The sequence below is a fragment of the Tilletiopsis washingtonensis genome, assembly GCF_003144115.1.
Source record: "Tilletiopsis washingtonensis strain MCA 4186 unplaced genomic scaffold FA09scaffold_6, whole genome shotgun sequence".
Lineage (NCBI taxonomy): Eukaryota > Fungi > Basidiomycota > Exobasidiomycetes > Entylomatales > Tilletiopsis > Tilletiopsis washingtonensis.
The window spans coordinates 156710-181719 of record NW_020312003.1 but is presented as its reverse complement, the minus strand read 5'-3'; the positions used below and the strand labels follow the sequence as shown (position 1 = coordinate 181719).

General features: G+C 67.2%; 11 protein-coding genes across 11 annotated transcripts in view; 5 read left to right on the top strand and 6 right to left on the bottom strand.

The window, feature by feature from the left end:
* Window positions 1-1622: 1622 nt before the first annotated feature.
* Window positions 1623-1820, top strand: FA09DRAFT_285466 (sterile alpha motif homology 2; the record flags this gene model as incomplete). Its single annotated transcript, XM_025739885.1, has 1 exon — window positions 1623-1820. A coding segment is annotated over one exon (198 nt), but the record flags the coding sequence as incomplete, so codon positions are not given.
* Window positions 1821-2525: 705 nt separating this feature from the next.
* On the top strand, window positions 2526-5996 carry FA09DRAFT_295377 (Pkinase-domain-containing protein; the record flags this gene model as incomplete). Its single annotated transcript, XM_025740116.1, has 5 exons — window positions 2526-2970; window positions 3036-4790; window positions 4852-5164; window positions 5255-5374; window positions 5453-5996. 5 exons carry the CDS (start codon window positions 2526-2528, stop codon window positions 5994-5996), a joined length of 3177 nt encoding a protein of 1058 aa, XP_025599586.1.
* A 444-nt stretch (window positions 5997-6440) lies between these two features.
* Window positions 6441-8222, bottom strand: FA09DRAFT_328722 (putative URA6-uridine-monophosphate kinase). Its single transcript, XM_025741886.1, has 5 exons — window positions 7658-8222; window positions 7315-7592; window positions 6795-6921; window positions 6658-6722; window positions 6441-6592 (listed from the first exon to the last, which is right to left on the bottom strand). Exons 1-5 carry the CDS (start codon window positions 7773-7775, stop codon window positions 6503-6505), a joined length of 678 nt encoding a protein of 225 aa, XP_025599585.1. The 5' UTR covers window positions 7776-8222; the 3' UTR covers window positions 6441-6502.
* Window positions 8223-8684: 462 nt separating this feature from the next.
* FA09DRAFT_324864 (DUF1960-domain-containing protein) lies at window positions 8685-9523 on the top strand (the record flags this gene model as incomplete). The annotated part of the gene is made up of 3 exons (XM_025741140.1): window positions 8685-8888; window positions 9139-9218; window positions 9436-9523. The coding sequence occupies 3 exons, from the start codon at window positions 8685-8687 to the stop codon at window positions 9521-9523; spliced, it is 372 nt and encodes a 123-aa protein (XP_025599584.1).
* Window positions 9393-10042, bottom strand: FA09DRAFT_225963 (hypothetical protein). The gene has a single exon (XM_025739571.1). It carries the CDS (start codon window positions 9929-9931, stop codon window positions 9593-9595), a length of 339 nt encoding a protein of 112 aa, XP_025599583.1. The 5' UTR covers window positions 9932-10042; the 3' UTR covers window positions 9393-9592.
* Window positions 9901-12819, bottom strand: FA09DRAFT_359346 (hypothetical protein). Its single transcript, XM_025745096.1, has 2 exons — window positions 12110-12819; window positions 9901-12050 (listed from the first exon to the last, which is right to left on the bottom strand). Exons 1-2 carry the CDS (start codon window positions 12751-12753, stop codon window positions 10154-10156), a joined length of 2541 nt encoding a protein of 846 aa, XP_025599582.1. The 5' UTR covers window positions 12754-12819; the 3' UTR covers window positions 9901-10153.
* A 149-nt stretch (window positions 12820-12968) lies between these two features.
* Window positions 12969-19877, top strand: FA09DRAFT_225562 (ARM repeat-containing protein). Its single transcript, XM_025739570.1, has 6 exons — window positions 12969-13225; window positions 13299-13394; window positions 13456-14025; window positions 14079-18496; window positions 18545-19314; window positions 19375-19877. Exons 1-6 carry the CDS (start codon window positions 13106-13108, stop codon window positions 19653-19655), a joined length of 6255 nt encoding a protein of 2084 aa, XP_025599581.1. The 5' UTR covers window positions 12969-13105; the 3' UTR covers window positions 19656-19877.
* Window positions 19878-19921: 44 nt separating this feature from the next.
* FA09DRAFT_282843 (tubulin binding cofactor A) lies at window positions 19922-20542 on the bottom strand (the record flags this gene model as incomplete). Its single annotated transcript, XM_025739835.1, has 3 exons — window positions 19922-20008; window positions 20262-20367; window positions 20499-20542. Coding segments are annotated over 3 exons (237 nt in total), but the record flags the coding sequence as incomplete, so codon positions are not given.
* A 710-nt stretch (window positions 20543-21252) lies between these two features.
* On the bottom strand, window positions 21253-22397 carry FA09DRAFT_333734 (hypothetical protein; the record flags this gene model as incomplete). The annotated part of the gene is made up of 2 exons (XM_025743701.1): window positions 21253-21660; window positions 22329-22397. The coding sequence occupies 2 exons, from the start codon at window positions 22395-22397 to the stop codon at window positions 21253-21255; spliced, it is 477 nt and encodes a 158-aa protein (XP_025599579.1).
* A 347-nt stretch (window positions 22398-22744) lies between these two features.
* On the top strand, window positions 22745-24101 carry FA09DRAFT_328717 (proteasome endopeptidase complex, beta subunit). Its single transcript, XM_025741885.1, has 5 exons — window positions 22745-22950; window positions 23008-23217; window positions 23416-23741; window positions 23894-23922; window positions 23977-24101. The coding sequence occupies exons 1-5, from the start codon at window positions 22850-22852 to the stop codon at window positions 24088-24090; spliced, it is 780 nt and encodes a 259-aa protein (XP_025599578.1). The 5' UTR covers window positions 22745-22849; the 3' UTR covers window positions 24091-24101.
* Window positions 24102-24263: 162 nt separating this feature from the next.
* FA09DRAFT_328715 (hypothetical protein) overlaps window positions 24264-25010 on the bottom strand; it is a 1418-nt gene continuing 671 nt past the window's right edge. Inside the window, exons 2-3 of the mRNA XM_025741884.1 lie at window positions 24676-24794; window positions 24264-24589 (exon numbers count right to left, since the gene is read on the bottom strand). Coding sequence (XP_025599577.1) covers window positions 24365-24589; window positions 24676-24794 — 344 coding nt within the window. The 3' untranslated portion in view covers window positions 24264-24364. The remainder of the gene's footprint in view (window positions 24590-24675; window positions 24795-25010) is intronic.

The window sequence follows — 25010 nt, the reverse complement described above, 5'->3', positions numbered from 1 at the left end:
CAGTTGGTAGGGCGCAGCTTCTCTCGTGCAGCCCGCCCAATGTCGGTGGCCCAGTGCAACTCGCGCAAGGCCCCGCCCCCGATAGCGGCACTCTTCTTCCCTTCTCTCGTCTCCCCCTTCCCCTCTCCACTCCTTCTCTCTCCCCATCTTCGCCCTCTCGAGGGTGTTCTATACCTCTCACCTCTCGCGCCTCCTTCCCCCCCTCCCCTTGTTCCTCCGTCTCTGAAAGTCCGACCACCAACCCTCTCGCCGCCGCCTTCCTCCTCTAAACTTACCTACGCCCCATGCCTCGCTCCCGCCTCCCCCTCCTCATCCTCCTCCCTCCTGGGCGACGGCACCCGTAGGACGCTGTGGAAGAATCTGAAAGAAGCCGCCTTCTCTTCTCCTTCTCTTCTTGCCGCGATGCGGCTCTGGCTTGGAGAGGCAGAGGGTTGAGCGTCGTCGGCGAGAGGAGACGCGGGAACGGCGTGCCAGCAGAAAAGGAAGGCGCCGCACCCATCAGCATCCAGGAGGCAGACAAGCACCTTGCAGCCGATGGCGCACGATGAGATGCCGGGCGCAAGCGCAGCGCGTGGGAGCACGGCGCGCCGGCGGCTTTGTGCTGCTGCCGTGCGAAGGCGGCCGCGGCGCGGCTCACACGGCGTGACGCTCGGTCCGCTGGCTCGGGCTGCGGCTGGAGTGGGCCAGCGGCGCCTCCCTTGTCCTCCCCTCCTCGTCCTTCCTGCCCGGTCTCGGCGCGCCGCCGACGCCCCTCCTCTCTCGCTGTGCCGCTGCGCTTGTTCCATCTTGCCTCTCGACTCTCCTCTCGTCACTCGCCTGCTCCTCCGTCGCCCGTCCAGCGCAACGCCCCCATCTATCTGCTGCCTCCACGTCCACACCTCTCACGCACCCCACGCGCACGCACACGCGCGCCTCATCACGCTCGAGCCCTTGCACTGCGCAGCACTGAGAGTGTGCTTCTTTCGACGGACAAGACGCGCTGCACTGCGCTGCGCTTCCACGCGCGCACAGGCTCGCTCGGCTTGCTGCGCCGGCGCCTAGCGACCCCCCTCGTGGCGCTCTCGCTCCGCCCCAGCGCGCGCACGGCGCACCGCGCATCCGAGACGCCCTGTGCGCTGGCTCCGGCGAGCGCGCAGACGCAGCCCGTGCGCTCCTCTGCAGCAGCACAAGACAGGCTCGGGCGCGGCCCACCGCTGTGTCACGCACCACCAGCACCTCCGCCGCGTCGCTGCGCTTGCCTGGACGCCCCCGTCGCGCGTGAGCGTCGCAGCAGGCAGCCGTCATGGCCAGCGGCACACCCACCTCTCCCGCCTTCCCGCTGTCCGTCGGCGGCAGCGGTGCCGGCGGCGTCGGGAGCGCTGGTCCCTCGAGCGGCGTGGCAGCAGCAGGCATCGGCAGTCCCCTCTCGGGCGCCGCCTCGGCTGCGACTGCCTCGTCTGCGTTCCACTCGGCCACGTCGGGCAACGGCAGCAGACCGGCGACGCCTTCGTCCAGTAATGGCCTAGGAAGCATGGGTGGCATCACTGTCGAGGAAGGTGAGTGTTGTGCAGCGATGATGCGCGGCGGGCACACGTGCTAGCGGTGGAGCACGGCTGACGCAGGTGCTCGTGCCAGTGCGGCGCTGGTCGCAGCCCGACATTGGCAACTGGCTGCACTCCCTGCGTCTGGGCGCCCATGCGTCTACCTTTGCAGCGCACGACATCACCGGCGCCGTGCTGCTCGATGTCGAGCAGGCCGAGCTCAAGGAGATGGGCATCACCTCCATCGGCGACCGCATCCGCGTCTTTACCGCCATCAAGAATCTCAAGAAGCGCTGTGCCGAGAGTGCGGCGATGGCGACGATGGCACGCAACATGAGTCCCGTCATGACTCGCGCTGCGGCAGGCGGCGGTGGGGGAGAGATGGAGTACCTGCAGCAGGACGATGGGACGATGACGCATCACCATGCCAGTCCCCTCGGCGCCCTGAATGGCGCAAACGGTCGACGTGCCATCCACTCTCGTCCGCCTCCGCTGCATCTCTCGCAGTCGAGCTCGCACGACCTGCCCACGACGCCCACGGCTCCTTCGCCCGTCGGCAGCCTGAATGGCGGCCAAGGCCTGGGCCTCAAGGAGATGCGCGGCCTGGCGCAGCAGGCGGGCGGACGCATCGGCTCGGCGCGCAGTCCGGGAGTGCCGCCAAAGGGCCTGCCGGAACTCGAGGGCGCGGCCGCGGGCCTGGGACATCGCAAGATGGCCTCTGCGGCCGGCGCCACGTCTGCGGCGGCTTCGTTTGCGCAGCACGTCAGCCAGCAGCAGGCCGCAGGGCGCAGCTACGGCTATGGCACTTCGCGTCCGAGCACGGCTACTGGGGCTTCTTCCTCCTACGTGCCCGCCATCGGTCGAGGCGTGCTCTCGGGCGCAGCCACAAGCCCCACAAGCGCCACGCATGCCCCACAGCGCCCTTCGACGTCCGACGGTGCTCGTCTGCACAGTGCCGCGCCCGCGCGCCCCGACAATCCGCTGACGCCCATCAATGAAGGCTCGATGCGCTCGCCCACGACGCCTTCCTTCACTGGCGGCTCTGCTGCCTCGCGCGGCAACGATCGAGGCTATGCAGTGCGCCATGGGCCCTTCGGCGCGCGCAACACCGGCAGCGGCTCCTCTCCCGCCTCCGCTGCTGCAGCGGCGGCCCAGGCTCGGCAAGCGCAGCAAGACCAGCTGGCCAACTATGGCTTTCCGCCGCCCTCGCTCGAGGACCTCAAGCGGCGCACCATCAAGTTCATCGGCGAGGACGGCACGACGCGCATCGTGAACGTCTCGGACTGCAGAGATGCGCACGACGTGCTGGCGCGCGTGCTCAAGAAGTTTGGCAAGAGCTCGGCGGGTAACAGCTATGCGCCGACGGCGGGACAGGTAGAGGACGAGCGGGAGCTGGAGGACGGAGAGGTGTGGGGCATCTTTGCCACGAGCGGCGAAGGCAAGAGTAAGTGTGCCGCGCAAGCAAGCCGAGTGCCAACGACGGTCCCGCTGACCTCGAGACGTCTTCTTCCGCAGCCAAGTCTCTCACGGACAACGAGCTGCTGGCCATCTGCCACGCCCCGCAGCCTCACGATCCACTGCGCGAGCGCGGGCTCACACTGCGCCGCCTGGCGCGTCCCGAGTCCGGCCGAGCCAGCGCGCCGAAGCGCAACAAGCTCGAGTCGTTCTTTGGCGAGCGGCTTCCTTCGCAGGCCCCTGCCAGTCCTCACTTTGCCGACGAGGACGAGTACGACGACGATGCGGCCATGGATGCGGCCTTTGTGCAGCCGACGGGCAAGAAGCTCAACCGCGCGAGCACCGTCAGCATCATGTCTGGCCTCGGCGTCGTGCCCGGCAAGAGTGGCAAGACGACGACGCCGTCGAACTCGTCCAATCGTCTGGCTCCCGACTCGCAGCATCGCTCGCCAACATCCGTCATTCCGCGCAAGGCGCGCAACTTCTTCGGCCAGCGGCCGCCGTCTGAGCTCATCAGCTCGCATCTCACCGACTACTTTCCGCAGGCCGAGAAGCGCGTCTTGGAGCGCACGGCGCGGCGCTCCATCTACGGACGCCCCTCGGCCAGCGTGCGCTCGAAGCGCGACAGCACGTGGAGCTTCTCCGCCGAGCTCGATGCGCCGCCGCTGCCGGGCAAGGAGAGCATCGACGGAGGACGTCCGACGCCGTCGATCCACATTGGCACGCCGGAGCAGTCCGACGACGAGGCGGCAGATGAGCGCACGCAGACGCTCTCGTCGTCGCAACACGGCGCACGGCCAGGCCCGCCCACTCTGCCGCCCGTCATTGGCCGCTCTTCGCTCGACGACTGGTCCAAGAGCCTGCAGACCGTCGGCTCTCCCGTCGACGAGAGCGCTCCGACGGCCGCGTCCCGGCCCACACGGCCGCTCTCGCAGCGCCGTGCCTCGGGCGAGAGTACGCGCAGTCGCCGCAGCCTGGCCACACAGCTGCGCGTGGCGCGAGGCATTGGAGCGCCGCCCGGCCACCGTGCCAGCATGGTGGATCGCAGCGACACGGCCAGCATGCTGACGGTCGACGAGATCACACAAGAGGTCGAGATGCGGCGTGCCAGCACGAGTCTCGTTGGCGCCGGCGCTGGCTGGGTGGTAGATGAGGATGGCGTGCCGATTCCTGCGCCTGCCAATGCCGCCACACGCGGCGGCTCCGGCTCCATCGTCGGCAGCACACGGCCAAGCAGTCATCTCAGTGCGGGCACGCGCGACGACGCCGACAGCGACACGGATCCCGACGCGCTCTTCGGCGCGCCCAAGACGCCCGCTCAGCGTGCCGACAGCTCCAGTCCGGCGCCCTCGGTGCCGGGCGAAGAGTCAGACCAGCATCGAGGCGACCCAATGGCTGTGGTGCGCGGCACCACCAGTCGCGCGAGCAGCGTCAGCGAGCTGCGCCAGGAGGCAGTGGTGGGCGACGACACGGCCACTGCTGAAGACGACGAGATGGACACGGACGAGGAATACGACGATGACGACGTGCTCAGCGAGGAGGAGGATGAGGATGGCGGAGTCTTCCACTCGGCCGTCGCGGGCCGCAGCGAGCCGATCAAGTGGATCAAGGGCGCGCTGATTGGCGCGGGCTCGTTTGGCAATGTGTTCCTCGGCATGAACGCCAAGAACGGCCTCCTCATGGCCGTCAAGCAGGTCGAGCTGCCGTCGGGCGACTCGGGCAACGAGCAGCGCAAGAAGAGCATGCTCGAGGCGCTGGAGCGCGAGATCGAGCTGCTTAAGACGATGCAGCACGAGAACATCGTGCAGTACCTCGGTGAGTGGGCGTCACAGAGGGTGTCACTCGGCAAGGACCATGCGCTGACTCTCCCTCGCAGACTCGTCTGCTGACGGCACGCATCTCAACATTTTCCTCGAGTACGTGCCTGGCGGCTCCGTGGTGGCGCTGCTGCGCAACTACGGCGCCTTCGAGGAGCTGCTGGTGCGCAACTTTGTGCGCCAGATCCTGCAGGGCCTCAGCTATCTGCATGCACGCGAGATTGTCCACCGCGACATCAAGGGCGCCAACATTCTCGTCGACAACAAGAGCTGTGTCAAGATCAGCGACTTTGGCATCAGCAAGAAGGTCGAGAGTGACTTGCTCGTCAATGCACGAGCCCATCGGCCGTCGCTGCAGGGCAGTGTGTTCTGGTGAGTTGCGAGCGAGCCACGCGAAGGAGGACCGAGGAGAGCCAGTGCGCCTCCTCTGCCGCGCTGACGCTGCCTCTTCTTCCCCCGCAGGATGGCGCCCGAGGTCGTCAAGCAGACGTCGTACACGCGCAAGGCCGACATTTGGAGTCTGGGCTGTCTCGTCGTCGAGATGATCAGCGGCACGCATCCGTGGGCGAACCTGAACCAGATGTGAGTGGTGCCCTGCGCACACGCGCTGCCCATCCCTCTACTTCAGCATGCTCAGTCGCTCTCGTGCCCGCCTCGCAGGCAAGCGCTCTTCAAGATTGGCAAGGGCACTCGTCCCGAGACGCCCGACGACATCTCACAGGAGTGCATCGACTTTCTCAACGCCACCTTTGAGCTGGACCACAACGACCGACCCTCGGCCGACGAGCTGCTGCAGCATGCGTTCATCACGGGCGAGTACACCGGGCCGGCTGCCAGCAGCGGCAGTGGCAGCGCCGATGTGGCCGCCTCGGCGACAAGCAAGACACCGGCTTCTGCTGCTGCGCCGACGTCCAGCGCGACGCCGGGCAGCACGCTCGACGAAGGCATGAGCGCCGCCGGCGCGGGCAGCACGCTCAGCGCCTCGACGAACACGAGCACGCTGCTCAGCGGCGGCAGCGGCGGTGGCGCATCGGGCGGCAGCGCAGCCAACACGCCCGCCAGCTCGGTGCGCAGTCGAAAGAAGGAGGCGGCGCGCAAAGCCAAGGATGCGGTGTCGCAGGAGAAGGAAAAGCAGAAGCAGCAGGAGCAGCAGGCAGAGCAGGAGGCCGCCGCGTCCACCATTGAGGCGGACACTAGCTCCTGATGGTCGCACATCACTCCGCGCCCCTCGCATCTGCCTCTCTTGCCCTCACTGCACCTGTCATCTCCTCATCTCGCGTCCTTCCCGTCCTGCTCACGTCCACTCGTGTCCCACGCCCTGCCTTGACGCTCTGCTCTCTTTTTGCGCCCTCCATCTATTCCCCTTCATGAGCTGATCTGGAGCTTCAATGTCACCCTTCATCGTCTGCGTGGCCTAATGGCTCGCACGCAGCATGCGTCTCGAGGGCGCCTCGTCGCCCTTGCTGCCATTTTGGCGAACAGAGCAGTCACGCGCGGGGCTCTGTCGTTGTTGGTGGCTGGGTCTTACTGCGCGCGCTTTCGCATCGCTGGCCGTCTCGTACTTCTCTCCCTGTACGACGCTGATCGCTCGTCACTCGCGTATCTGCACTGGCCGAGGCTCACTTCGTTTCGAGACGACAGAGAATGGGGCTGATAAAGTAACGGAGCAAACGCATGCCACAGCCTGGCATCTCAACGCGCTGCGCTGCGTCAAGCCTCCTCGCCCAAGCGTGCAAACGTCTCGCGCACCGCCTTGCGGATGTCCTCCGTGACCTGCTCGACGGGCTTCATCGAGTCGACCTGAGGCGGGTCCATGCGTCGGCACGAAGCAGAGCAAGGAATGGGCAAAGAGAGGGGACACTCACCTCGACGACCTTGTTGTCCTTGCGGTAGTACTCCACAACAGGCATGCTCGTCTCCTCGAACGTGCCTGCGAGGAAAGACACGCTTCCGCGTCAGCCATCGGCGCTTGCTGCGCAGGCCGTCAAGACAGGCTACTCACGGAAGCGCTTGCGGATGCTCTCCTCGTTGTCATCGGCGCGGCCCGACGTCTTGCCGCGCTCGAGGAGACGCTCGAGCATCGTCTGCTCGGAGGCATGCAGGAAAAGGACGAAGCGGGACTGACAGACCTGTGAGCGAGCGAGGGTCGGAGGCGAGGAGAAGGAGCGTCAGTGCTGCGAGAAGATGTTGGCCAGGCGATTCGTGCCGTGCCGCAAGACGTTTCCAGCGTGTCCGCCTCTCCTCGCATCTCGCGCTGTGTGCTGCTCTCGGCCGCTCCACACTTGTGTGCCGACGATGCTCTGCTCGCCTCTCCTCCTCCCGTATGCCCCTCTTTTCCCCTCCGCCTCGCACAGCTCCGCTACACTGAGCGCCACGCCACACAGTCGAGCATGCAGTGTACGCCGAGCAGCGCAGTCGCTACCTCGTCTCGCTCATCATCAGGATTTTGCGGCAGGCCACATCGCTGTGGCGCCGCCTTCTCGGCCCTCTCCTCTCTCGCGCTTCATCCTGCTTGAACTCACCTCCTCATCAAACCCGACAGCCTGGTCCATTTTCCTCGGAAAGCCATCAACAAGGAATCTGCCCTTGCCGTCCGTCCACTTGCTCCTGTGCTTCTCCGGCACGGTTCCTCCTCCGTTTGCAGTCGCACCGCCACTCTCCAGCGCCGCCTTCATGGCGTTGGACAGCAGGGCAATGGTGATTTCCTGCGGCACAATCTTGCCTTCGCGGATGTACTCTGCGATCAGCGAGCCGTACTGAGAGCCTTCGCGCTGCTGCTCGGAGCGCAGGAGGTCACCGGCTGGGGGTAGCGGCGCAAGAGCGTGAGTGCAAGTGAAGGAAAGAGTGCATAGAGAGACAACGTACCGCTGAGATGCACGAAGCCAAACTCATCGACGAGCTTCGCACACTGCGTGCCCTTGCCCGCTCCCGGTCCGCCCAGCACAAAGATCACCGTCACATCCTTCTTGTCAAACGTCGGCATCTTGGTATTCCGCTTTCCTCTCCTCTCTCTATCGAACTAAGTGGGCAGAGGAGGGAGCCCTACTGCGGGTTCTGATGCCGCGGCGGAATGAGCGGGTTGGGATGGTGGATGCGCTTCTCGCGCGTCTCGTTGCGCGGGTCCGAGTCGCGGAAGCGGACGACGTAGACGAAGGAGGCGAAGGAGGAGACGGCGAGGAAGGCGAGGGCGTAGGGGTTCGGCGCGCGGGCTTGGGGAGGAGGAGACATGTGGACGAGAAGGGCAGCGGGGGACGAGGCGCAGCGCCAGCGCGAGAGGCCCGATCAAGGTCGCGCCATGGCAGCGCACGCGCCTGGCTTACGTAAGCGGGCGCACGGCCCACCCCGTGCTGCCCCGAGCCTCTGCGCACCAGCTCCTCACGTCAGCCTGCCACAGCGCTCGCCTCGAGCTTGAGCAGACAGTCACAGTGTGAGAAGCGTCGCGAGAGAGGGACTGCTGCGCGCATCGACGCAGCGAGCGGGAGGAAGCGAGAGAGAGAGTGGGCAGTCGAAGCCAGCGTCGTGTCCCGAGTCCCGATGCACGCCTCCACAGCGCCCAGGCCGTGCCAGCGCAACACCTCGCGCCGCCGCGTCTGCGTCGTCGCGCCGCTGTCGTCATCTGCTGCCTCGTTGCGGGGCCGGTCACGAGGGCAGAGGCAGCACCGCCTCTCGGCCCCGCTTGGCGCTGTGGAAGGCACGAGACGAGAGAGTCCTTGCTGGCGCGCAAGCGGGTCCACGCTAGCTCGTCTAAATGCATGCGTCGAGCGGCGCACGGGCGTTGCCTCTCTACCACCACCACCTCCCATACACACACCAGCACACCACCAACGTATGTTCTCCTGCCCAGCTTCACCGCTCGCGCTCCACTGACTTTCGTCTCTAGACCTCTCTCATCATGCCCAAGACATTCCACAAGGTCGTGTACAAGCCGTCCGTCGAGTCCTCCGAGCTCTTCCAGGTCATCGTCAACGGCGAGGAGTACAAGAAGTGGAAGGGCGGCGACACGACAATTCCCCTCGCAGACGTCGTCGACGCCTTCCAGGTCTTCTCGACGGGCGCCGGCACGCAGGGCATCATGGGCAAGCCGAGCAAGCAGCAGGTGAGTGGGCAGAGGCGAGAGGCGAGAGGCGAGAGGCGCGTGGGCAGGAGGGAGCGCGGGCGGCAGGGCCATCGACAGCACGACTGACACGCTTGTTCCTCGCCTTCGCCTCCTTCTCTTCCTCTTGTCTCCTCCACTCTCGCCCGCACGTCCCGTTTGGCCTCTTTTCCTCTTCTCGTCCTCTTCGCGCCTCTCTCCTCCACTCTCGCCTCGCAACGCTCGCCCTTGCTCGCTGCGCTCGCCAATATAGCTCGACAACACCTTCAACACGCACAACGACACCGAGGTCGTGCAGATCATCCTCGAGAAGGGCGAGCTGCAGAACGCCACGTGAGTCCATGCCTTCTCTCGCCGTTGGTCCAGGGTCCGCTCTCTTTGTGCTTTGCGCACGCCTTTCTCTCTCATTCCGCATGCACTTCTCTCCTCCCCTTCCTGCCTTGCTCGCTGCATCACTCCCACCCCTCTATCTTCAAGCTTCTCACGTCCCGTTCCTCCTGCTCGCTCACTCGTCGACTACCTAACACCCCATCCTGTTCACACCAAACAGCGCAAAGGACGGTTACAGCTCCACCAACGACGGCAAGATGGGCGGCAACCAGGTGTCGCAGGGCGGCGCGGCGCACGGCGGTCGCTAAGGCAAGCCTCGTGCAGGCTGAGCCTTGGCGCGCGGCTGGCAGCAAGTCGCTGGGCAGCAGTGCGAGTGGTCAGCTAGCGACGTCGACGACGTGACGAAGTGAAGAACGACAATCGAAGCACCATTTTACCCCTTCTCTTCTCTCGCGCGTCTCTGCTTCGGCGTTCTGCCCATCGAGAGAACGCACGCTCTCGAGGCGCAAACACTGGCGAGCAGCCGGGCAGGGCAGAGAGTGACATTTGCTCAAGCGCCCGACTCGGCTCGTCACTCGTGAGGGGAAGAGAGGGCGCGCGCAGAGCAGAGCGTCAGGTAGAGGTGGGACATGAGGGGACGCGAGGAGAAGCAAGCGGCGGGGCGAGGCAGCGGCACGCCAGACAGACAGGAAGGCCTGGATCAGGAGGTATAGCATTTGTACTCAGCGCTCAGCTGGTGTCCTTTCCCGCCACCCGTGCGCATCTCCTCGCGTCAGTCGCCATCACAGCCCAGCAAAGATGCTCAAATCTGGGGGAGTGGTGGGGGGGATCAGGCGGGCAGAGAATATGCGTGCGAGACTGCACCACGCAGAGAGTGGAAGAGGTATCGATCGGCACTGCCTGCACATGAGGGCGTCTGGAGATAGCGACTCAGCGCTCTATAGGCCGTCGAAAAAGCTCAGATCCGCCGCCGAGAGGCCTCCGGTCTTCGCGCCAGCGTGCTGCGTCTGCTGCGTCTGCAGTGGCGCCGGCTTCGCCTGCATGCTCCCGCCGCCAGGCGCAGTGCCAGCACTGAGAGGAGCAGACGCAGGCGGCGTGAAGGCGGGCGGAGCAGACGGCGACGGCGCAGAGGTAAAGTCTGCAAAGTCGTCTAGCAGGTCTACTCCTTTCTGCTGCTGCTGTTGCGGCTGCTGTTGCTGCGAGCGCATGGAGCCCGGCGGCGGCAGTCTGCCACTCCCCGGCGGCGGCGGCAGCGTCGGAGCGATGCGTGCGCCAGCACCAGCGCCAGACGAAGAAGACGAGGAGGACATGACGGGCGAAATTGTGCGGATCGGAGGCGTCGCGCTTCGCCCTGTTGCACTGAGGCGGACAGAGTCGATGCTTGTGCGCGTCGCTGGAGGAGGTGCGAGCTTCGGCGGCGGAGCGGGACGACGCGTCGTTGAGTCGTCGTCGACGTCGTCGTTGTAGACGGGCGCTTCGTCCCGATACGCCCTGAACGCCGTTCCTGTCGCCTCATGCCCATCTGTGTATGATCCACCGCCCGTCTGGCCCTCACGAGGCGACATGTGTCCATAGTCATCCTCGTCATCCTCCTCCTCCTCGTAGCTCCCTCGTCGCCGTGGCTGCAACGACGCCAGGTTGCGCGCCGAGTAGCGGCCCCGTCCAAGGCCGCTGCCCACGGTTGCGCGCGCCGGCGAAGTGCCGCTCGTGCTTGTCGACGCCGCAGGCTGCGCGCTGGCCCATCGAGGCAGTCCGGCCATAGATGCAGCAGGCGCAGTCGCAAAGTCGTCGAAGTCGTCGTCTAGCTGCTGCTGCCGCGCAGAGCTGCGAGAAGCATCATTGCTGAAACTAGAGGCCATGCGCGCTGCTCCTCCGCCAGGGCCGCCACTGGCACGCACGCTCTGGGAGCGCTTGACGGCGCTGCCGGAGATGGGATCAAAGTCGGCGAGATCGAGGAGTGCACTGCTTCTCGGGGGTTGCGCGATGCGAGGAATCGGCGCTCCCGTGGCCCGCGAGGTGGACTGCACCATCGGCCGCTGAGCCGCCGCGCTCCCTCCCGCCGCGCCAGGTCTTGCAGCCATGACATCTTTCAGCCAGCTATCCAGATCCTCCGCTTGCCCTTCTCCCTGCTGTTCCGGCGCCGCCGGCAGGCCCTCGAGCCATTCGAGATCCGCATCGCTCATGCCACTCGGCGGTGGCGCGCCCGCCTTGCGTCCCCATCTCAACCACTTTGCCAATCCTCCTTGCTGCTGTGCTTGATCCGTCTTTGCGCCCGGCGCCACAGCCTCGCTCCCGCCCGAAATCGGCACTGCATCGCGCGTGCCATCTAGGCCTGAGCCGTACGCGGCCATCTGTGCATCTTGCTGTGTCCTCGACGCAGAAGACGCATCCGGCGACTCCTCCTCCTCCTCCGCCGCGCTCGCAATGCGCGGTGCACTGCCGCTCGTGGAGCCCCAAAGCCCAGAGAAACGCGCAGCGAGACCACTTTCAGGCTTGCGAGGCACTTGCTTCCAGCCTGGTCCTTCGCTCGCCGTCGATGCGTCGTTCGCGCCCTTGCGCGGCGGTGACGTCGCAGTGGAAGTGGACGCGGCGCCGAGTGGAGGAGAAGCGGCACGGATACTACTCGTCGCCTTTGCACCGTCGGCCGTGCCGCTCAGCGTGGCGGGCTTGCGCCAGGAAGCGAGTGCGGCAAAGGGCGCGGCGAAGCGAGACGTCGCTGCGGGTGCTGATGCCTCGGTGCTGGAAGACGCGGCAGTCGCTGCGGCGCGCTCGGCGTCCAGATCGCGCACTTGCAGCTCCACTTCGGGCGAGGAGGGCGAGGTAGGAGAAGCAGAGCTGCCGCCGCATCGCCAATCAATACGCAGATTCCTCTCAGCGCAAGACGGTGGACTCACCGATCCGACTCAGCAGTCCCTGCGAACTGCTCACTCTGTGCCGAGCCAGGCCAGCGCGGCGGCCCACCATCATCATCCACCTGTGCCCAGCCAGACCCGACGCTCTCGCGGCGCTCGGGCGTCCATCCTCCTCCACCTGCGCCCGCCGCTCCTACAGTTCCGAGTGATGCACCACTCTCGCGGCGCTGCGTTGCGAATGCAGAAGGAGGAGGCAGAGCTTCCACACCACCCCAGGGCGAGGGCGGGCGCGGCTCGTCTGCTTCGGCCTCTGCGGAAGTGGAAGGAACGGAAGGCGCCCATGCGTCCGGCCGCTCATCCTGCCATCCCGCACGCTCGTTGAGCGGTGAGAGCGCAGCTGGCGCAGCCGGCGAAGCGACGCGAGTGGGAGTGGAGTGTCCCTCGTCCGCTCCTGCATCTGGCGCGGAAGCAGGCGCAGCACTGGTGCTCGGCGACGCCCATGGATCTTCGCTTCCGAGCGAAGGCAGCGCGAGACGGACAGGCGAAATCTGAGGACGAATGGGAGATGCGGGCGGAGAGGAGGACACGGGCGCTGTAGTGGAGGAGCTGGAGGTCGCGGCTGATGAGGACGCGTCGCCGCCGCTGCCGTCGTCGGCCCAGGGCGAGGGCGTGGCCCAGGGATCCATCGGTGTGGAAGCGAGTGAGCGCTTCGTCAGCGAGGACGAAACTCGATGAGGCGAGGGTGGTGGTGGAGGCGAGGAGTGAAGCTTGGACGATGCTGCGCGCGTCCATTGCGCCCACTCGCTCGGCGCTGCTGCTGCCGTCGCGCCCCGCACTCGGCGGCGGTGTTGGATGTGCTGGCCGTGCACGGCCTTTGCCTCGCGCGCCTTCCTTCCGATCCTCATCCCTCTCCGCCTCAACTCTTACTCACATCGCCGCGCACTCACAGCAGCACAGGCGCACTTCATCTGCGCCCAGCACTCGCGCGCGCTTCCTTCATCCCTGCACCGACCGCGGCGCACACCTTGCAACCGCAGCATGGCCACGCCGCCCGCCTCGGCGCCTGCCGCGCTGCCCGCCGGCAGTGCCTCGGACGCCGCCGCCGAGGCAGCAGCGGCAGCGCAGCGCCAAGCCGTCGTGGCGCTGGAACTGGACGAGGTGTGTTGTGCATGCCTTGTTCCCTGCGTGACGCCTGCAGCCCAGAGCTGACGTGCTTGCCCCTGCCTGGCAGACCAAGCTGGATGCCGCCGTCGCCGCGGGCCAGGGCGAGGTGTGGGTGCTGCAGTGGCTTGCCAAGGCCGAGTCGGCGATCGGCAGCCTGGATCTGGTGCGTGTTGTAGTGCAGCAGATGACAGCTTCAGCGGCTGAGATGTGGGCTTGGCGCACAGGCGACGTTGCAGCAAGGGCAGCCCAAGCTCGAGGCCGCGCTGCTCAAGCTCCTCTGCGTCTCGCCCGCCGAGGCAGAGGCACAGACCCCGCCTGCCACACCCGCGCCCACTCCTTCGTCGTCGCGCAGCAGCACGCTGCCTCGTCCCGGGCGGCCCGCGCGGCATCTTCTCGCGCGCTGTCTCGTGCTCGTGCTGGCGCGCACCGACTCGCGCTCGCTCTTCGACATCGTGCAGACGCTGCTGCGCACGGCCGGCGACGAGGGCAGCAAGAGCCGCGCCGTGCCCGACAAGGAAGTCAAGGCAGCCGCACTCTACGTCGCCGGCGAGATCTTTGCCAGACTGGGCCACAACGTCATGAGCCTCTTCAACGAGCTCCTGGCCCTGACGCAGCGCCTCTTCAAGAATGCAAATGCACCGGTGCTGGTGCGCTTCCACGCGCTGCTCTGCCTCTCCAAGGCGCTTGCGTCCGGCGCGAGAAGCCTCAACGATCAGCCGGCAAAGGAGCTGCTGCGCAATCTGCGCACTGGCCTGGGAGATCGCGCTGGCGCCGTCGTGCGCGGCTGCGCCGAGGTGGGTGAGCAGGAAAGGCCCACCCATGCAGAGCTGACGTGACTCTTCCACAGTGTCTCCTGGCGCTTTCGCAGCAGAGCGACCTCATCGCCACGCGCGTCGAGATCGAGGCGTTGCTCTTTGCCGCGTTCAAGGCCCTCGACACGGCCGACTACGTGACGAAGCGCAGTGTGTCGCGCCTCTGCGCCGTCGTGCTTGCCGGCACGCAGGCGGAGAACTCGGCGCCGCTGCCCGAGAGCGCCGGCAAGGGCAAGAAGAAGAAGAAGGACGGCGCCGCTGATGCTTCGGACGACGACGAGCCGCCGCCCAGCAGTGCCGCAGACGGCCCTGCCAGGACGCTCTTCTCGCCCAAGGCGATGCTTGAACAGCTCTCCACGCCGTACCTGCGCTCTGCGGCGTCTCGCCGAGGCCGTGCGGCCGTGCTGGACGTGTACGCCGCGCTGCTGACGCAGCTGGGTCCGACGTGGGTGCTGGCCAACTACGGCATCATTCTGCGCCACCTCATCGACGATCTGCCCAACCACGCGCGCGGCACTGGCTCGGCCAATCGCGCCGACGTCCTCTTCCTACGCGCCGGCGTGCGCTTGCTGCTGCGCCGCGTGATCGGCGAACGGATGCTGGGCGAGCAAGCACAAGTGGCGGCGCTGCAAGAGATCAGCAGCGCATATCTCAAGCGCTGGCCGGTGCTGATGCCCGGACAGCATCCGCCGAGCAAGTACTCGCTCGTGCTGGCGCTCGATGAGTGTGCCGGTCTGCTGGCGCAGCTCGGCAGTGCGCCGCCGCCGGTGCTCGATGCGCTGTACGACGCTGTGCTGCGCTGTCTGGCACATCCGAGCCACTCGGTGCAGATCAGCGCCGCATGGTGCCTGCGCACGCTCTGCAGCATCCATCCGACGCATCTCGAGCCGACGATCGACGCCGTGCTGGCGCTGCTGCAAAAGGACCTGCGCAGCCTCACCACCGCCGAACGCGGCGGCGCCGAGCTGCCGCGGCGCGCCGTCGGACACGCCCGCGGCCTGGCGGCGCTGCTCGATGTCATTCCCCGACGCCCGCTGTATGCCTCCTTCGACGTCAGCTCGCGCATCTTTGCGCTCGCCACGGCGCTGCTCAAGGGCAGTGCCGAGCACGACTTGCCCATCTCGGCCGTCGAGATTCAGGTGGCCTGGACGCTGTTGGGCGCGCTCATGTCGCTCGGCCCCGGCTTTGTGCGCCTGCATCTGTCGCAGCTGCAGACGATGTGGCGCAACGCGCTGCCCAAGCCGGCCCCTGGATCTGCGCCGCGAGGCGATGCAGAGACGGGCTTTCTGCTGCATGTCCGCGAGTGCGCCCTCGGCGCCATCTACGCCTTTCTCATCCACAACGCCGAGCTGCTGACGCTCGATGCAGCACGGCGAGTCGTGGCGCTCCTCGTCAACTCGCTGGCGTTTGTCGATGCCTTTGCAGCGCAGCATCCGCATCTGGCGCAGGAGCAAGTGCCGGGCGCCGAGCGCGGCGCACTCAGTCTGCTCGATCGCGAACACATGGTGCGGCGGCGGCTGTTCCAGTGCTTTGCATGTCTCGCCGGCAGTGCCGCCATGGACTCGCTCGCCGACAGTCTGCTGCCCGCTGCGCTGGCCACGTTTGCCGAGCCGGAGCGCTACGTTGGCAGCGCGGCACAGGCGGCCATCGCTGCCAGTGCGGGCAACTTCAGCAGCGTCTGGCTCGCCACGGACGGCTATGCGTATGGCTGCACCAGTCTGCTGCGCGACGAGCAGACATTCATTGCCGGCGCACCCGAGAGCAAGGGCGCGTATCCGGCCACGCAGCTCGTCACGCGCGCCGAGTGGCTCAACCGCGACACCGTCGAGGTGCAGCTGGACGCGCTGCAGCGGCGCCCAGTCCTCGGCGCCGCAGAGCACGACCCGCTCATTCTCTACGCACGTCCGAACGAGGCGGTGACCAGCGACACGCCCGACACGCCGCCGCTGCCGCCGCCCGCCGCGACGGGCATGGTGGATGCAGCGCTGCATCTCTTTGCCGCACTGCTGCCGTTCCAGGCACGCGAGCGGCAGATCAGCGCCGTCGAGGCGCTCCTGGCGCACACGCGCAGCACACGACTAGAGAAGAATCCGGCGCGCCGACAGGCCGTGCAGATGAATGCCTGCGTGGCGCTGCTGGGCGTGCTGCGCACGGCCACGGCCAGCGCGGGAGGCTCGCGGCGCGCCTCGGGCTTCAACAACGAGCGCCTGACGGCGGCGTTGCGCGACGTGCTCAAGGACGCGCTGCTGCAGGGCGACCGTGCGCTGCGCGCCGCGGCAAGCGAGGCGTACGGCCGACTGGCGGCCATTGCCGGCTCGCATGCCATGTCGTCGCAGGTGCAGTTCCTCGTCGACCAGGTGGTGTCGAACCGCGATCCCGATGCGCGCGCCGGCTGTGCGCTGGCATTCGGCGCCGTGTACAGCGAGGTGGGCGGCCTGTCTGCGGGCCCGCTCACCAAGACGATCGTCAATGTGCTCATGTCGCTCTCCAGCGACCCGCACCCGACGGTGCACTACTCTGCGCTCGAGGCGCTGCGCCGCGTCGTCGATGCCGCCAGTCTCAGCTACAGCCCCTTTGTGGCCAGCACGCTGGGCATGCTGGTCAAGCTGTACATGCTCGACACGCACGACGCCGAGGGCGGCAGTGCCGGCTCGGGCAACCTGCGCGCCGATCTGCCCGCGCATCAGGCCGCCTGCCGCGTCATCAACGCGCTCATCGGCGTGCTGGGCCCCGACCTGCAGGACTCGGCAAAGGTGCGCGCCCTCGTCCTGACGCTGCTGCACGAGTTTGGCAGCGAGGGCGATGCGGGCGTCGTCGTAGAGGCCACCAAGGCGACGCAGCACTTCGGCCTCTTTGCCGCGGCGCACCTCGACATCGCCCAGTGGATCGCCCAGCTGCGCACGCATCTCCGCAGCGCGCATCGCCCGCTGAAGCTTGCGGCGATCAACAGCTTCTACACGCTCGTGCAGCGCCAGGCGCTCGTCGTCAGCCGTGTCGGCGGCGATGCGCTGGTGGCCGACTTTTTCGCACAGCTCGACAACGACGCGAGCATCGACGGCGTGCGCGAGGTGCTCACCAGCTGGCTGCACCAGACGGCCGAGCTGAGCCCCAGCAGCTGGATCGACCTCTGCCAGCGCATCATGAGCCGCGTGGCGAGCGGCGCGGAGGCCAAAGCGGCGCCGGCCGTGCAGCAGCCGGGCGCACTGCAGGACGAGGAGGCCGCTGCGATTGATCTGGGCGAGGAGCCCGGCCGCAATGGTGCGCAGCAGAGCCGCTGGCGCACGCAGCTCTTCGCGCTACAGTGCCTGCACGAGGTGTTCCTCACTGTCCGGCGGTCAGGACGCCTCGAGCACTTTGACACGCCGGCGGCGGGCGCGCGCCAGGTGCTGATGAGCAGCCGCGTGGGCGACCTCATCAAGATGGCGTTCACGGCCAGCACGGCGGGCAACGCGGCGATCCGCCTCGAAGGCCTCACGGTGCTGCGCGACGTGGTGCAGAACTTTAAGCTCGCGCGCGACCCCGACTTTGAGGAGGCGCTGCTGCTCGAGCAGCACCAGGCGCCCATCGCCGCTGCTCTCACGCCCGCGTTCACCGCCGACAGCACGCCCGAGGTGCTCGCCGCTGCCGTGCAGGTCTGCGCCGTGTTTGTCGGATCCGGCGTGGTGCGCGAGGCGGAGCGCATGGGCCGCATCCTCAAGCTGCTCGCCGCCGCGCTGGAGAGCTGCAAGGACGCGGCAATGACGAGCCTCGGCGATGTGCAGCGCCTCTCGCCCAACGCCACGGCCATGCTCAAGGTCGCCGTGTTTACCGCCTGGGGCGAGCTGCAAGTGGCGAGCGCGGCGCAGCCGTTCCTCGTGCCCGTCGTGCAGCCGCACATTGCCGCGCTGGCGCCGTTCTGGATCGCCAGCCTGCGCGAGTACGCGCGCCTGCGCACCGACCCCGACAGTGCCAGTCTGGCCATGCCCGGCCCGGGCCCGCAGCTCAACGCCCGCATCGGCGCGCAGTACGCTGGCCTCACGCGGCAAGTGCTGCTGCCGCACTACGAGCGCGCATGGTACAAGATGCTGCATGCCGTCGCCGAGCTGGTCGATGCGCGTGACGGCGCGATCCTGCGCGCCATGGACGGCCTGGAGGACGACGCACCGGCCGCAGAGTACTCGGCGTTCCGCACCGAGCCGGCGCCCAACTTTGCCGTCTTGTACGGCCTGGCGTTCGAGGCGCTCGCCGGCAGCGCGCCCGACGCGCTGCGCATCGTCGCGCTGCAGGCGCTGCGCAGTCTCTGTGCGCCGGCATTTGCCGGCAATGCGCTGCTCGAGCTGGCGCTCTTCGACGAGCTGCTCAACCTGGCGCGCCGCCTCGTGATGACGGAAGGGCTGCGCGTGCAGAGCGCCGTGCTGCAACTGCTCGGCAGCATCGTGCAGCACTACGGCGCGCGCCTGCTCGACGTCGAGCCGTGAGTAGTGCGAGGCGAGGTGTTCTGCCGCAGCTGACCTCTCCGCAGCACGGACTCGCCACTGGCCGCCGAGGCAAAGCTCACGCAGTGCCTCAGCGTCGTGCTGCACGTCATGACACAGGCGCACCTGCAGGCCGGCGGCGCCGACGACAAGATTGCGCTACTGCGCGTGGCGTACGCCACGTATGCGCAGCTCGAGGCGGCGCACCCGCGCGGCCTGCACGAGGAGCTCGTCTGCGTGGCGCTGTCGGCGTACAGCGACATGCTCTGCGACGAGCGCGTCGAGCAGGACGTCGTGGCGCCAACGCTGCCGCTGTTCAAGAGCGTGCTGGAGCGTGCGGCACTGGCGCGGCGCGAAGACAGCGACGTGCTGCCGCGCACGCTCCACGCTCTGCTCTCGTCGGCCCTCGGCAACGTCGACGAGCTGCGCACGCGCGCCGGCGCCGCCGTCGAGCTCAAGACGCGCAACAGCCTGCTGCTGCTCGCCATTGCGCTCACGGCGCTGCCCGCCGAGCTGCCGCCGAGCGCCGCCGTCGTGGAGCACTACTGCTTCCTCCTCGTGCAGAAGCTGCACGACAGCAGCGACATGGCCGGCGTGGCGCTGAGCTGCGCGCGCAGTCTGGTCCTGGCTGCTGCAGCACGCAACACGCCCGCGCTGCGCTTCGCCGTCGGCCAGCTGCTTCCCGGCCTGCTGGCGCTGCTCGCCAGCCAGAGCACGGCGCTGAGCGAAGTTGAGCCGGACGCCCGCGCGCTGCGCCTCGTCGAGGACGTCGTCAAGCTGCTCGTGGCCTTTGCGACGACTGCGCCCGAGTCGCACCGTGAGTGCAGTGTGTTGTGTGCAGTGTGCGACGTGACGAGCCGCGCTGACCCCCTCTTAGGCACTCGCGCGCTCCTCCTCGTGCTGCCCACGCTGCTCCTGCTTCTCTCGCCCGACTCGCCCGGCGCGGCGCACGGCAGCAGCGCCGCGCAGCTGCTGCTCATCGCCACGCAGGCGCCGGCGCCCTTCCGCGACGCCACGGCGGCGTTGGACGCGCCGCAGCGCGCGCTCCTCGAGACGAGCGTGCGCGGCGCACTGGCGGGCGCCGCGGCGGCTCGCTCGGCGCCCAGCCAGACGGCACAGAGGCAGGAGGCCAAGATTGCGCTGCGCAGCTTTGGCTAGGCAGACAGGCGTGCGCAGCGGAGAGGCCGGGGAATGGCAAACGTGACGATTTCAGAAGCACTGCTCGCCCTACGCGCTCTGTCCATGCTGTGCCGCCTGCAGCGCCTCCTCTGCGGCCTTGGCCTCCTCGCCCGTGGCCGCGTCGCCCTCGAGGCCGTCCTGCGAAGCAGGCGTGTCAGAAGAGAAGGCCGAGCGGTGCTTCGCAGGACGAGCGCCAGCAGCAGCCACTGCGGCACGCCGCCTCCGCGCGCCTCGCGCAAACTCACCAGCAGCGCCTGCAGATCCTCGACGGCCGCAGCGAGACGGCGGGCACAGTCGGGAATCATCTGCTCGCAGTCGCGCAGAACCTCGTGCTAGGTGGGGCGGCGTCAGCGCCGGCAGCCGCAACAGCAATGGCAACGGTCGAGCGCCGGCAGAGCCGAGCAGCAGCGATGGCGACGGCAGATGCCAATGACGACCCTTGCACTCTTCGCCGCTCCCGCTGCTGAGCCCGCTGCAGCCTCATGTCCTGGCCCTCGCACATCCTCCCGGCCGACGGCATCTCCTCCTCTGCCAAGTCGTCTTTCTTCGGCATTCTTCCCTGTTCACTTCTCGTCTCGCACTCACCTGCTTCTTGACGTCCCACTCATCGGCGCCCTCGCGCGTGATGCGCTCGATGCGCGCCTTCTGATCCTCTGCTTCTTGCGCGTACGTCTTTTCCTCCTTTGTCAGGCTGGCGAGCGCAAGGGCGGACAGGCGAGCGAGAGGGTGGGCGATCGAGAAGAGAGGAGAGCAGGCGTCGCAGATCGGCATCAGCGAGGAGAGCAGCGCATGTGCCTCTGTGCGAGCTCTGCGCAAACGCACCGCTTCACGACGCCCGTCTTGATCTTGAGCTGCCGCAGCGTCTGGGCGTCGGCCATGCTGCTTGCTTGACGAGAGACGGGGGCGCGAGCTGCTGAGTGATGCGGATGCGGCAGTGCAGGAGTGAGAGGGAGGCTGCGTGGAGAGCAGAGCGCAGATGTGGGCGTGGGGCTGGTGGAGGAGAAGGAAGCAGCGCCGCCGGTGAAGCTGCGAAGAAGTCGCCGGCGCGGCCGCAGCACGGGCCACTCGCCTTCGCGCCGGCCGCGCGCGCGTGTCCTTCTCGTCGGGCCTCGCCGCTTCCGCCGCCGTTGCGCGCTCGCGTGTCTGCCTCTCGGCTTGGACGCAGCTCCTGCGAGTCGCGAGCGGCAGACGCACTTGTGCCTTCCTCCCTCCCATCTCTCAGTGGGAGCAGGTGCGCTAGCTGACGGCAAGCAAGCCTACGCGCAGGGCGCTGGGCGAGCCTCCAGACCTAGTTGTCGCTTGACTCCACAGCGATGATGCGCGCTCGGCAAGGGACGGGCCCAGGAGGAGAAGATACGGTGGAGGCTCACGACAGGCAAGACGTGCGGAGAACGATTAAGGCGCATCACATCACGTCCGGGGAATGAGAGGGGGGGAGTGAAAGGTGGGGAAGCCCAGGGAGAGCCGAAGAGGGCAGCTCGTCCATCACACCAAAGGGACAGACGCAAAGCGATGAGAAAGCCGCAGTCACATTGCACGTCGTGCCCCTTCCCCGTACTCTCCACGTAGCCCCATCTCAGCCGCTCTCCGGTGCGCCCTTGCCCGCATTCTCGTTGCCCTTGTCCGGCATGCCACTGCCTCCCGTGCTCGCCTCCATGCCCGCGCCGCCTCCGCCAACGACAAACGGCCGCGGCTGCTCGACGACGAGGCGCTCGCCGGCGTACATCTGGTTCGTGAGTGCCGCGCGGCGCAGCACTTGCAGCTCCTGGCGTGCGGTGGCGTACCATGCGGCAAGGCGAGCGCCGTCGTCCGCGCTCGAGGAGGAGGAGGAGGAGGCGGTGAGAGTGGAAGGCGAGGCAGGACCAGTGACGGCGCCGGCCTTGGAGTAGGGAGACGACTGCGCGGCGGCGGAAGAAGGAAGCAAGGCGGAGCGGAACATGTCGCGCGACCGCCGCTGGAAGTAGGTGCGGAAGTTGTACGATGCCTGCAGGAGAGAGTGTGAGCAGAGGATTGCGCATGAGGTGCAGACGGTGTGACTGCGAGACGATGAGGAGGGAGCGGGCCAGCGGTGAGAAGCTCGACGTGCGCCTTGGCACATGCTCGGCAGCTCCAGGCCGCTGTTGACGCTTCTGCTGCGCGCTCGACGGCCATCTCCATCTGAGCATGCAATCACAAGCCGCCTTGGCGAGCTGCAGCTGCAGGCAAAGATGTCGCGCCGCGCCTCCGCGAGCCTTCGTTTGAAGCTGCCATCTAGCCTTGGCGCGGCGGTGGCATGGCTGACGACTGCAAGCATGCAAGAGCTCGCAGCTCCCGCGGCGCCTAGGCTGCAGATGCATCTGTCCTGCCTTTCGTCTTGCTTCGCGGCCTTGTTGCGCCTGCACTCTCTGAGGCAGGCACGCCTGTGCCGTGCGTGCTTCCGCCGCAGCGCATGCGCTGACGAGCTTTGGCGCTGTGGCCCTGTGCAGGCGTCCTCTGCGCCCACGCTCATCATCAGCGCAGCAGCCTCAACACGCGCAGCGCAAGCCAGCCAGGCCCATGCCGCTGCGGCCATGCCACGCTCTCATCTTGTACGCGTCTCCCACGGGCACAGCCCTGCGGCGCCCGTCTCTCGTTCGCTGTCACACCACTGGCACCAGAAGCTGGAGCACTCACGAAGCTCTGTGCGCTGCGCATGTAGTCGCGGTACAGGCGCAGGATCTGCGTCTTGCTCGGCTGCGCCATGGCTGCCTAGCTGTTCACGAAGCGAGCGTGTGGGAGATGCTTGGCGGAATGTCCTGAGGGATGTGAATGGGAGACGAGGCTCGTGTGTGTCGTCGTGTGTGTTGTCAGTGGCTCGAGGCAGAAGATGGAGGTGAGGCGAGCTGGAGGTGGTGGAGAGAGAAGCAAGCGGCCGCTCTCATAATCTTGAATCTTGCCACGCCGGCGGCGCAATCGGCTTTCTTCGGCCGCCGCCTCGGGTGAATACAAGCGCGTTGCACTTGTGGTGCGCGCGAGTTGTATTGGCGCTGGCGCAGCGTGCGCACCGGCCACCTCGCCGCGCGCTGACGTCTCCCTCTCTCCGCCTCTCCACCTCTCCACCTCTCTCGCTCGCCATCCCGCATCTCCCTGCTGCCTCATCTCGTCGCGCATCGCCTCTCTCTTCCCGTACCTTTGCACCTCCCACACGGCCCAGCATGGCCGGCCTCGGGCAGACATGGTCGTCGCAGCCGTACCTCGACCACGTCTCGGCACCAGCGCAGCTCGACGCCTTTGACCTGGCTCGTCAGCACACGCAGTGCGTGCCCTGCCTTGCCCTCGCCGTTTCCCCCCTCTCACGATTCTACTTCTCCAGACAGCCAATCGTCACGGGCACGTCGATCCTCGGCGTGCGCTTCAGCGGCGGCGTCATGCTCGCCAGCGACACGCTGGCGTCGTACGGCAGCCTGGCGCGCTTCATGGACGTGCGCCGCCTGCGCGAGGTCGAGGAGAGCAACGCCATCATCGGCGCGAGCGGCGACATGGCCGACTTTCAGTACCTCATGCACCAGATCGACAAGGTCGGGTGAGTGCATGGCGGTGCGGAGATGGGCGAGACGGTGCCGCGACGCGCGGTGCGGTGCGAGGTGCGGGCTGCTCGTGCTGGAGGCGGGCGAGCGACACCGAGCGACTCCCGCTTGTCGCTGTCCTCGCTGCCACAGCAAACATACGCAGCGCGGCCTGCTGCGCGCCACTCTCTCCGGTCGCTGACACTCTTCTGCAGCATCCGCGAGTCGACGTCTGGCGATGCGCACGCCCTCTCGCCCTCGCAGCTGTACGCCTACCTGACGCGCGTCATGTACGCGCGGCGCTCCAAGGTGGACCCGCTGTGGAACTCGCTCGTCATCGGCGGCGTCGACCGGCGCTCGGGCGTGCCGTTCCTCGGCTACGTCGATCTGCTCGGCGTCACGTACGAGAGCGCCACGATTGCCACGGGCTTCGGCATGCACCTCGCGCAGCCGCTCTTGCGAAAGGCGGTCGAGGGACGAGAGGAGACGCTGAGCCAACAAGAGGCAGAGGAGATTCTGAAGGAGGCCATGAAGGTGCTGTGTGAGTAGTGAAGCACGGCGAGCGCGGCGCTGCGATGTGCAGCGAGCTGGGCGAGGCGGGGGGCAAGGAGTTGAATCTCAGCACAGCTGTCGCCACGTCCGCTGCGCTCGCATCGCCGCGTCTCTTCTGCTCACGCTGACCCTCTGGCGCAGTCTACCGCGATGCGCGCTCGATCAACCGCGTACGTGCCTCTGCGTCCCCTCCACGGTACCACGCTCACCACCTCTCCCTCTAGTTCCAAATCGCCACCGTCACAAAGGAGGGCACGCACATCTCGGAGCCGCAGAGCGTGCAGACGCAGTGGGGCTTTGCCGAGGGCCTGCGCGGGTATGGTCCGCAGGTGCAGTAGGGGAGAGGGCGAGGGAATGGCACAGTGCTTTGATTCTGCGCATAGAGGCTGCCGTCCTTCGAGCGTGCGGCACGGCACACGCCGAGAGTGAGCGCCTGGTCGGGTGAGCTGCATACACCGTGCCACGCCGTGAGCGGGCATGAATGCGAGGCATACAGGCTCAGTCTGTGCGTGCCGTCAACGAGAGCATCTATTACGCCGCGTCTAGCCACATCTATCTCTGCCTGTCCTGGAGAACGCTCGTCCATACAAAATCACTGTCCTTCCCCTCGCCTCACGCCATGTTCTCCTCCCTCCTTGCAGCACACGGCCGCACGCGCACGCGGCCGCCGCCCTCGAGGATACGCGCCGCCTGCGTCGCCGTCACGTACCAGCTGAGCCCCTTGCGAGCGCCGACGGGATCGCCGGCGGCGCGGTACTTGAGCGCGCGCATCGACGAGACAAAGGGAAGCACCTGCGCGTGCATGTGCAGGTGCGGCACGGAGCGGAACGGCGGAATCTGAGCAGTGCACGAATGCGTAGGACAGCGCGGACGGTGAAGAGCTCGTTAGCTTAGCGCCTGGCACCTGCAGCTAGCCCACTCACATGAAAGCCAAAGCGCCGCTCGCCCGGCACGCCCTTGCCTGCGCCGCCATCGGAGAAGCTCGACTGCTGCGCCTCGAGCACGTCGAGCGCCTCGTCGGCGAAGCGCTGCAGCGCGCGCACTGCGAGGGGCCGTGTCAGCAGTGCCTGAGGCCAAGACATGCGCAGCGTCGTGCCGAGGCGGGGGGCAGCCAGCGCTAGTACGAGCTGCGTCATGATTGAACGCAGCGCACGAAGAGCACTGAAGTAGAGCGCGAAGCAGCGGTGCCACTGCCAAGAGCTCATGGCAAGCGGACGCTCGAGGACCTCTTGTGCAGCACTGGCAGAGCGGTTCGTTG

Excerpts from the sequence above, each read along its gene's own strand:
- FA09DRAFT_328722 (XM_025741886.1), bottom strand. The coding sequence starts at position 7,775 with ATGCCGACGTTTGACAAGAAGGATGTGACGGTGATCTTTGTGCTGGGC. Across the intron at positions 7,593-7,657 it reads TGGCTTCGTGCATCTCAGCG|CCGGTGACCTCCTGCGCTCC; the intron begins GTACGTTGTCTC and ends CGCTACCCCCAG. Across the intron at positions 6,593-6,657 it reads AGGACAACAAGGTCGTCGAG|GTCGACTCGATGAAGCCCGT; the intron begins GTGAGTGTCCCC and ends GACCCGCCTCAG.
- FA09DRAFT_225963 (XM_025739571.1), bottom strand. The coding sequence starts at position 9,931 with ATGCTATACCTCCTGATCCAGGCCTTCCTGTCTGTCTGGCGTGCCGCT.
- FA09DRAFT_359346 (XM_025745096.1), bottom strand. The coding sequence starts at position 12,753 with ATGGATCCCTGGGCCACGCCCTCGCCCTGGGCCGACGACGGCAGCGGC. Across the intron at positions 12,051-12,109 it reads GGGACTGCTGAGTCGGATCG|CTCTGCTTCTCCTACCTCGC; the intron begins GTGAGTCCACCG and ends ATGCGGCGGCAG.
- FA09DRAFT_225562 (XM_025739570.1), top strand. The coding sequence starts at position 13,106 with ATGGCCACGCCGCCCGCCTCGGCGCCTGCCGCGCTGCCCGCCGGCAGT. Across the intron at positions 14,026-14,078 it reads TCGTGCGCGGCTGCGCCGAG|TGTCTCCTGGCGCTTTCGCA; the intron begins GTGGGTGAGCAG and ends ACTCTTCCACAG. Across the intron at positions 19,315-19,374 it reads GACTGCGCCCGAGTCGCACC|GCACTCGCGCGCTCCTCCTC; the intron begins GTGAGTGCAGTG and ends ACCCCCTCTTAG.
- FA09DRAFT_328717 (XM_025741885.1), top strand. The coding sequence starts at position 22,850 with ATGGCCGGCCTCGGGCAGACATGGTCGTCGCAGCCGTACCTCGACCAC. Across the intron at positions 23,218-23,415 it reads CACCAGATCGACAAGGTCGG|CATCCGCGAGTCGACGTCTG; the intron begins GTGAGTGCATGG and ends ACTCTTCTGCAG. Across the intron at positions 23,923-23,976 it reads ATGCGCGCTCGATCAACCGC|TTCCAAATCGCCACCGTCAC; the intron begins GTACGTGCCTCT and ends CTCTCCCTCTAG.